The following is a 10,150-nucleotide window of genomic DNA, read 5'->3' as shown; positions in this document are numbered from 1 at the left end:
TGTCAGTGTGGTAAGTCAGTTCTTAAATTCTCCTTGCCAAGAACATATGGATGTTGTAATTCGGATTCTTAAATACATCAAAAGTGCACCTGAAAAAGGTCTCATTTATGAAGATAGAGGACATACTCAGATAATTGGCTACTCAGATGCAGATTTGGCAGACTCACCCATAGATAGACGATCAACTTCTGGGTATTGTGTACTTGTTGGAGGAAATTTAATATCTTGGAAGAGTAAGAAACAAAATGTTTTGCAAGATCCAGCGCTGAGGCAGAATACAGGGCCATGGCACTAGTAACATGTGAACTCATCTGGTTGAAACAGTTACTGAAAGAACTTCAATTTGAAGAGACCAGCACAATGACACTAATATGTGATAATCAAGCTGCATTGTACATTGCCTCGAATCCTCTTTTTCATGAGAGGACCAAGCATATTGAGATTGACTGCCATTTTGTTAGAGAAAAGATCGAATCGGGTGACATCATCACTAGCTTTGTCAATTCCAATGATCAGTTAGTAGATGTGTTTACAAAGGCATTGCGAGGTCCTAGAATTAGTTATATATGTAACAAGCTAGGTGCATTTGATTTATAAGCTCCAGCTTGAGGGGGAGCGTTAAATATTATATTATAATAGATGGGCTGTAAGTATTCTGGCCCGTTAGTATTACTGTAAATTAGGGTTGTTTAATACCCTTTGTCTATAATTGAGTTATTCACACGAGTTATTCACAATTTGTATATGGTATAAATAACGTAAGAAGTACAAGTAAATCAAGAAGCTAATTAAATCCTAATTAACTCAATTATTTACAAGAAAGGAAAGATGTTATATGGTTATCAATGGTAATATAATATTCCTATGATACAATAATGAAAGTTGTGCAGCTGTCCCTTAATGGACAAAATCGTAACCAACACTCATACACCCCCAACAGAATGGGGTAACTGAATGCAAAAATCGACATCTCATTGAAACCACTCAGACCTTACTTCTTCATGGTAATGTTCCATTCCAATTTTGGGGAGATGCTGTCTTAACGGCATGCTATCTTATCAAAATTGTATGCCCTCTTCTGTCCTTGATGACAATGTTCCTCATTCAATCCTGTTTCCCCATACCCCTCTTCACCCACTACCTCCCCGCGTCTTCGGGTCAACATGTTTTGTTTACAATTTATCTCATGACCTCAGCAAACTATCAACTTGATCGCTCAAGTGTGTCTTTCTTGGATATCATTGATCCCAAAAGCGTTATCGTTGTTATTCTCCTGCCTTACCACGATACGTTATATCAGTTGATGTTACCTTTTTCGAGTCTGCACCATATATTTGAAGAAATAGGTCTATTGATGTCAAACCAATTGATACTCTTATGGATCCAAATGTCAAATTTTTACCTAATCAGGGGGAGCCTCTATCAGATTCAGGAAGATATAGGAGATTAGTTGGAAAATTAAACTATCTCACACAAGGTTGTCAAACTCTAGATCCTACCTAAGATCTTTAGGGTATAGAAAAAGCGTAGATCATAGGATTGTAAAGCGGATCTTAAAATCTCACAAAATTGACAAAATTATACCATAAAATTAAGAAAAATAACCTTACCATAAAAATTTTCATCGGTTCAATTAAAAATAACATGCTGAAACACAAAAGGCTATTCCCATTGTCTCAAACTAAAAAACAAAACCTATCACCATCATCTAACAACATCTAAAACTTTAATTTAACAATTCATCAAAGGTGTTGTGATCAAAACCAACATCTTCCATATAATCTTCATCTCCTTCTCCATCAAATTCATCATCAAGGTTATGAATCTCCAAATCATCTTGAGGGGTAGTATCTTCAACTCCATTCCCTTCTTCATTTTGATTGCCAAATTCTAAATCCTCATTTTCTATTGTGAAATCTAAAATGTCATTCTCAGTTGAACTTTCATTATTTTCTACAAGCCATTCATCATCAGATTCAAGATCATCAAGGTTATGTTCTACCACATTTCTGGTTTGCTTCTTAGATAATTTTGAATTTGCCATCACAAACACAACATCATTCATTGTCTTTTGTTTCAAATGGTTTCTCCTCTTTGTGTGGACCTAATAGATACAAACTCCATTAGTATATAGCAAGTTGTGGATAATTTTCAAAGTGAAATTTTAAAGTAATTTTTACCATCTCAAAAGCGCTCCAATTTCGTTAACATCCAGATGAATTGCAAATTAAGCTTAACACACAAATTGCAAAAGTTTGAAGCTCTGGATGCTGACCCCCATATGATTCCCACCATTGTGATGGAGTTTTGGTTTTAAGTGCAGCCTTTGCTATCAGACTACCAAAAAACTTTGCTTGTGTCTTGAAATCTTCCAGTTGAGTATCAATCTTGTAGATTTCTTCAACATCTCCCACCATCTTTTGTAAGCAGTCATATAACCCACATTTGACTTCGTAATCACCTTTAAATCCAGGGCTGTAATGTAGTTGAGGGTTAAGGTAGTAGCCTGCCGCATGTAAAGGCCGATGGAGTTGTTTATCCCACCTCTCATCAATGATATCCCATAGAGGCTTGAAACTAAATAATGGCAAAACAACTAAATTACTTTTAGGCATGAAATAAAATGCAGAATTTAAAGAATTTGAAGGCATAATGCATAATTTGCAGAAACATAATTTGTAGAAATAGTAGTACCTTCTTTGAACACCATTGAAGGAAGCTTGGATTCTCTCCTTAACTTGGTCCATTGCCTTATAAATAAACCCTATTGCTGGTTTCTCATATGAATCCACTAAACGAAGCACTTTGATTAGTTGATAAACACCTTTTAAGCAAATTGCAATCTTTTTACAAAACTCTTTATCCATAATCACTTCTTCAACATATTGCCCTTCACTAGTTTTTGCAAACTTGCTTGATATCTATTCATTAGATGTGAACATTCTTATCAATGATCCTTTGTTCTCCATTAGACAACCCAAAGTTAGATAAGATGTTGCAAATTGAGTAGCGGCTGGTCTCACCAAATCTTTTCCTCTGGTGAAATGTTGTAATAAAGAAATTAGAGAAGCCTTTGAATATATATTGGGTAATTTTCTCACCCTTTGAAATTGTTTCATAATGAACTGTTATCTTTTTCTCAAAATCCTCTAACATGAGATCAATATAATGTGCTGCACATGGTGTCCAATAGAGCTTCTTCCTTTTTAACATTAACACCGCACCAGCAGCTTTGCAATTTGCTGCATTGTCGGTCACAATTTGCACGACATTTTCTTCTCCAACTTTTTCTACTACTTGATCAATCATCTTATATATTTTATCGGCAGTTTTTATCATATGAGAAACATCTATTGACTTTAAAAAAACAGTACCTTTAGGACTGTTAACTAAGAAATTCAAAAGTGTCCTTCGTCTTTTGTCCATCCACCCATCACTCATAATAGTACAACCTGTCTTCTTCCAAGTAAGTTTGTGTTCTTCAATGACCTTAGTTGTCTCCTCCACCTTTTGCTTCAAGTACTATGTTCTGATTTGATGATAGGAAGGTGGCTTAAAACCAAGGTCATGTCTTGAAACCATCTCCAACATCCTTTTAAATTCATCACTCTTTGCCACATTAAAGGCTATGGCATTATTGTAGAAGAACGAAGCTATTTTTAGACACACTTCTTCTTTCAAATTCTTCTTAAAAATATTGTTGGTGGTGGCTTGAGTACTTACTTCATTTCTCTTGAAAAGTTTTGCAGGGGTAGCATTCTCATCCTCTTCTAATAACCTTTTTTCTTTTACATTATCTGTATCATTCTCTTTTGTTTTCTTCAATGATTTATTTTTCAAGGATTTTACAAGTTCAAACATGTGTTTCTTCACATCATCAGGTACAACATCACATGCAACAGCGTTGAGCTGCGTACCAGCCAAATGGTGTTTCAGTCTGTACGAAGCTCCTACATGTCCACGTGCTTCCTTTGCGCGCCCATAGATCTGGGTCGTACGAAGCTCTTTCTTTCGCTCTAACACTATTCTTGCTGTAAAACGCGTAAGATCTTAGGATCCTACGCTTTAGAGCTAGCTCCTAATAACAATGATCTCACAGTCATCCATCCTGACATTTCCCTTGTTGTTAGTGTAGTAAGCCAATTCTAAGTTCTCCTTGCCAACAACATATGGATGCTGTAACTCGTACTTTAAAATACATCAAAGGTGCCCCTTGAAAAGGTCTCATTTATGAAGAAAAAAGACATATTCAGATAGGTTGTTACTTAGATGCTGATTGGGTAGGTACACCCATTTGATAGACGATCCACGAGTATTGTGTACTTGTCGGAGGAAATTTAATATTTTGGAAGAGTAAGAAACAAAATGTTGTTGCAAGATCCAGCGCTGAGGTAGAATACAGGGTCATGATACTAGTAACATGTGAACTCATCTGGTTGAAACAATTACTACAAGAACTTCAATTTGAAGAGGCCGACTCAATGACACTAATATGTGATAATCAAGTTGCATGCTGAGATAGACTACCATTTTGTTAGAGAAAAGATCGAATCAGACAACATCATCACTAGCTTTGTCAATTCCAATGATCAGTTGACAGATGTTTTTAAAAATTCGTTGCGAGGTCCTAGAATTAGTTATATATGTAGCAAGCTTGGTGCATTTGATTTATATGCTCCAGCTTAAAGGGGATGTTGAAAATAAAATAAGATTAAATAAATAAATAGAATATCATGTAATTAGGAGTATAATATCTTGTAATTATTTCTATCATTATTTGTATTTATTGTTCAGAGTCCATATAAAGAACTTCCGTTGTGTAGTTGAAACACAGATTTTCAGCATGTCTCTCTTATTTCTCTTCTCATTCAACAAACTTGTTTGTATTTTGTTGTCATAATGTACACTTCTTTTAGTGCTAGCAAATTCTGTAAAAATATCTCTTTATCTTGACAATATTGTTTACGTTGTGTATTATATATAGATCAAATCAGATCTTCCATTCTAATTTTGGCATCCCATTATACTCTTAGTTCGGTGCTGCCTTCGCAGTTGGAATTGATGTAGATTCACAAGCAATTGAATCAGCATATCAAAATGCTGCCTTGAACAACATTGGACCAGACAGAATGCAACTGCAGCTAATTGCTAGCGAAAATTCTGCATCCTTGGTGGGTGACTGGACATCCGGTGTAGTACAGGGTGAAAACACTCGTGAGATACAAACTGTCACCGGCAACAATACGTATGATGTAGTCATTGCAAATATACTCTTAAATCCTTTATTAGAAAATGCTGATCAAATTATCTCTTGTGCAAAGCCTGGAGCAATTATTGGTCTTTCTGGCATATTATCTGAACAGGTAACTTAATTAATGCATACTTCTTATGGAATGAAATATATGCAAAAATAGTATCTGAAAAGTTTGTGTAACTAGTCTTAATTTTTAAGTATATACCTCACTTTTTTAGATACAATTTTTGCTTACATTTTAATTAGGAGGGAGTATTATTTATTTTCTTGTTCAAAAGGCAGCCTTCTGTCAATTGTCACCTAGGACATTTTGTTCGGCGGAACTGCTTTTCAATTCTATGGTGCACCGGAGTTCATTGCCATTGTGTTTTATATATGCAGGTTCATCACATCTTAGAAAGATATTCACCATTCTTAGAAGGAATAGAAGTGTCCAAAATGGACGATTGGGCCTGCGTGAGTGGTAGAAAAAGTAGGAATTTGGATGCATGCTGACTCATGTCTATATGTGATCAATATGGAAAAGTTTGGTAGTCCCCAGCCAACCTCTCAATGATCACACTCATCATATTGTTCTGTATTTTGGTAGAGCGCGGGATATAAAAAGTTGCTTTAAATTTTATGACAAGTTTGTGTTTAAGGTTAATAGTGATATTTCAGTATAGTTCAATTAGTGGGTTGTAAGGGCATCGATTTGCAGAAGTTAAGGTTGGAACATGAAATTATCCACTTTTCCTTTTTTAAAGTGTACGAGTCTAATTACTAAGTAATTTGACAAAAAAAAGTATTTTTTTTAAGATGACTTGATATATCACATTTTTAGCGTTAATCTTCATAATTTGTTTATTATTTTTAAATAAAAAATCAACAATATGAGAATCATAATAATTTTTTTTCTATGAAGAGAATCACAATATTTTAGTTTTTAGGAAGGGAATCAGAATATTTACAGTTTAGACCATATCCTTTTGTAATTAATAACTTTGTATTTATAACATAATTTTTTTAACTGCTATTTTTTGCGCTGCCGTCTCAACACCAATATTCAATTTTCAAAAGAGCAGCATTTCCATTCTTTGAATTCTATCTAAAATGCTGAGGTGTTATAATGTGCAACATTTTTATTTTTCCATCTTTTCAACAATTTTACAAAACCGTTCAATGAATGAAAATTTCGACAAATCATTTAACACATGAATTTGCAACATGTGCTTCACACCATCATCACCTCAACCGCACTGCACCACAATTAAAAGAAGGAAAGCAATTAAAACAACGAGAAGGGGGTGTATATCAAAAGTGAGAAGTGTTGGATTATTTTATTTTGGAATTTTGAAATTTGTGTTGGAAGATAAGCACTAAGAGTTCGTTTCATTAACAAAATAAGAGACATGATATGAATAAGATATCATATCTGATATGAATTCAGTGTTTAATGAACCAACATGATATGATAAGTTAATCTTGTCTTTTTAGTTGAAACTTTATCCTCAATATGAGCTGGGTTAGAAATCAATAGGATATGATAAGTACAATAATTTTTTTAATTATCCTAATAAAATATAATTTAAAATGTAAAATTGAAATATAATAAAATATAAATATAAAAATAATTTATAAAATCTAATCTAAAATATAAAAATGTAAATCTAATCAAATAGAAAAATAATTAATAGAATTGGATATTAAACTTAAAAATAAAATATTAATAATTAATTAAAAAAATCTTTATGATTTTATCACAAGGGTAATTTTGTCTTTTTATATAATTTAATAAATTAGTATTCAAAATTATAAAAATATAAAAATTAATTGAAATTAGTGTCAATAGATAGTTTTTTATAATGGTAATTTTGTTATTTAAATATAATATATATTATATCATATCATGATGAGATGCGTATCAGATATATGACAAAATAAAATGTTGGTTATTATTTGCGTATCGAACACATGATACAATAATGTTAATCCTGTCACTATCCTATCCTTATCCATCTTTGTGTTATATCATGTCTTTATTCTATCGTGCACATCAAACAAATTTTAAGTGTTGAAACTTAGAGTTAGTGTTGTGAAGTTGACAAAATAAGGAAGTTTTACATAAGAGAGAAATTACACATTAGTAATGTATATAAGGAGGATATATGACATTTAGAGTGTGCCCTAAGCGGTATCCAATTTTGTTAAGGAGAGAGAACACACTCAAATTGAGCACCATACACACCGTTGTCTGTTCGACTTGGCTCGACTTCAACTTGAGCTGTGTGGTGTATTATTATTTAGTACCAGTAAAAATAAAAATTAATATTTATTTTTAATGGGTGCGTATTTCTCCCTCTCTCATATTTTATGACATACGATTTTTGTGTGTGTGTGTGTTGATCGAGTCCTCCACAATGTTCCACTTCTCCTCGTCAATTATTATTTGACCGATTCGTCCTTCACTTCACTCCAAATTCGCATGCATGTTTCTGTTTATTTTTTATGAACTGGTCAAAACTCTGCAAAACACACCAAAACAACAAAAAAAAAATTGAATTTTCTCTCTTCTCACTTATCTGTTTCACCCCAATTTTTTTTGTCCCTTTACCAAAAAATTGTCCCTTCAAATTATCGAGTGGTCATAGTACCATATTATGAGTGACTTTAACCACCATATTTAGAGGATATAATTTTAGAACGGTTTTCTACAGTGCAATAGTAAAACCAATACAGTGTATTTGGGTTGCTTTATTTTAGGTATATCGTGATTGATCATCTGCCTTGCATAAGTTTAGGATGTGTTGTGAAACTTCTTAAAGAGAATGATCTAATCCGCGACTCAACCCAATAATATCTTCGGTGGATGAAAATTATTTTTCAAAATAGTTTTTCCGAAACTCAAAAAACAATAATTTTAAGACGTTTCTTTTTGCCATGTCTGCCGAAGAAATGACTGGATCCGGTTCCACTGATTCTGATTTTAATAAACAGTTTCAGTTTGAGGGATGTCACTTCAAACGATGTAAACAAAAGATGTTATTTTTATTAACCATGAAAAAAGTTGCCAACGTTCTTAAAGATGACATTCCAATGGTTCCAGAAATAGTTGAACAAACAAAAAAGGATAAGAAAGCTGCAAAATTAACCATGTGGGAGAACAATGATTACCTCTGTAAGAATTCTATTCTTAATAGACTTGTTGATGATCTATATAATTACTACAGTTCCAAGAATACTACTAGAGATGTTTGTGGTGCTTTGAGGAAGAAATATGATACAAAGGAAGCAATGGTTAAAAAGTACGTTGTGAGCCGCTACCTCAAGCATCAGACGACAATGACAAATTTGTGGCGGCCTAATCCCATAAAATTCGGAATATAGCGCATGATGTCATCTCTAAAGGTATGCCTTTAGATGAACAATTTCAAATAGCTGTTATTATTGAAAAACTGCCTCAGTAATTTCAACAGTTAAATATAAAATCATGTTACAAACTTTTAACCCAGTCAATATTTCGAAAAAGCGAATCTAAATATTTAATACATTTCCAAATAAATTTCTAGACTCAACATAGCTGCAAAATACATTATGAATCAACATATACTCAACAAAAGGACCATCGATCAAGGAGGCCAACCAAAAAAATGTGATTGAGACTTGAATCTACTAACAGCTTGCTACTCAATTGCATGTGAATCTGGAAAAAGAATGAACAACCTGAAAAGGTAAGTCATAAAGACTTTGTGAGGAGACAACCACCACCAACTAGAAATATTTAAGATTCAATTCATAAAGAAGTGAAATCAAAATGAGCAACCTTAAAAGGATCATTTAAAATCTAACAAGTAAAAACATGATTTTTTTTTAGAAACATGAAGCGACTTCATCTCATGATAACATCCTCCTCCTAATGATGACATTTCCTTTAGGGGTGACTCCATCTAATAGATAACCCTCTCCTCTCAATCCTACAACGCATCATAGTAAATGTAAGACCCATAATTTTAAAGTACCATTTATGTATTTTTGGTATATTTTGGATTTTGGCTCGGAGGCTTTTAAGCCAAAGTTAATAATATTTTGGGAGTTTTATAATCAAAAAGATATTTTGATGCCAATTAAAATTTCTCGTCGATAAATAAATTGAAATTAACTGCGGTGAATCCTTTACGGATAATTTAATGCGTTTCGGGTGAAATGGTAATTTAACAAATATCTAGATATTTTGAGATATTTGTTAAGTTATATTTATTATCTATATATGTTTGTTTGGAGGGAAAAAGAAAAGAAAACTAGAAGGAAGGAAAAGGAAAAGAAAATAGTATAAAAAGAATGAAGGAAAAAGGAAGAAAGGAAAAACAAAGGAAAGAAAAAGAAAGGAAAGAAAATCGCCATTTCCATCGTCTTCTTCCTCTGACCCGTGGCCAATTTCCCTCCTTTCTCCCATTTTCATTTTCGTCGCTTTCTTTTCTTCAAAACTAGTAACCCAAGGTTGGGTGAGAGTTAGAACAAGGATTTCGCAACTCCACTCTTCCTCTTTGATTCGAAAACGAAGAAAAACAGTATTTGAGATCCAAACACAAACCCCTCCGTTTCTTCTAGATCCAAGCTTCTTTTCGCGAAGAGTTAGAAGGGAAAGTTGCTCACTACCACGCCACGGTGCTAGGGGACCAATTTGGAGGCGACGTTGCGAGCAAATATTTTACCGGTTTTACTCGCGGTACCGGAAACCCACGTTAAAGCTAACGTTAAGGTAAGGGCTCCTTCCAAACTTCTAGTTTGCATTAGGGACTTATCTATGGTCGTGTGGGAAGGAATTGTTAGGATTTAATGTATCGATTTGGGGAAAAACGAATCTAATGCGTTACGGGTAAAACCTTAGAGTTAGGTTTTGTTTATACTGATGAATGT

General features: G+C 33.5%; 1 protein-coding gene across 2 annotated transcripts in view; it reads left to right on the top strand.

The window, feature by feature from the left end:
• Positions 1-6,053, top strand: part of LOC101496374 (uncharacterized) — a 31,839-nt gene extending 25,786 nt beyond the window's left edge. For both annotated transcript variants that reach the window (XM_073363822.1, XM_004509972.4), the window contains 2 exons: positions 5,034-5,363; positions 5,636-6,053. In XM_073363822.1, coding sequence (XP_073219923.1) covers positions 5,034-5,363; positions 5,636-5,749 — 444 coding nt within the window. In that variant the 3' untranslated portion in view covers positions 5,750-6,053. The remainder of the gene's footprint in view (positions 1-5,033; positions 5,364-5,635) is intronic.
• The last annotated feature ends 4,097 nt before the right edge of the window (positions 6,054-10,150 follow it).

The sequence above is a fragment of the Cicer arietinum genome, chromosome 7, assembly GCF_000331145.2.
Source record: "Cicer arietinum cultivar CDC Frontier isolate Library 1 chromosome 7, Cicar.CDCFrontier_v2.0, whole genome shotgun sequence".
NCBI lineage: Eukaryota > Viridiplantae > Streptophyta > Magnoliopsida > Fabales > Fabaceae > Cicer > Cicer arietinum.
Note: the sequence above shows the minus strand (reverse complement) of the source record. Positions and strands in the feature narration are given on the sequence as shown.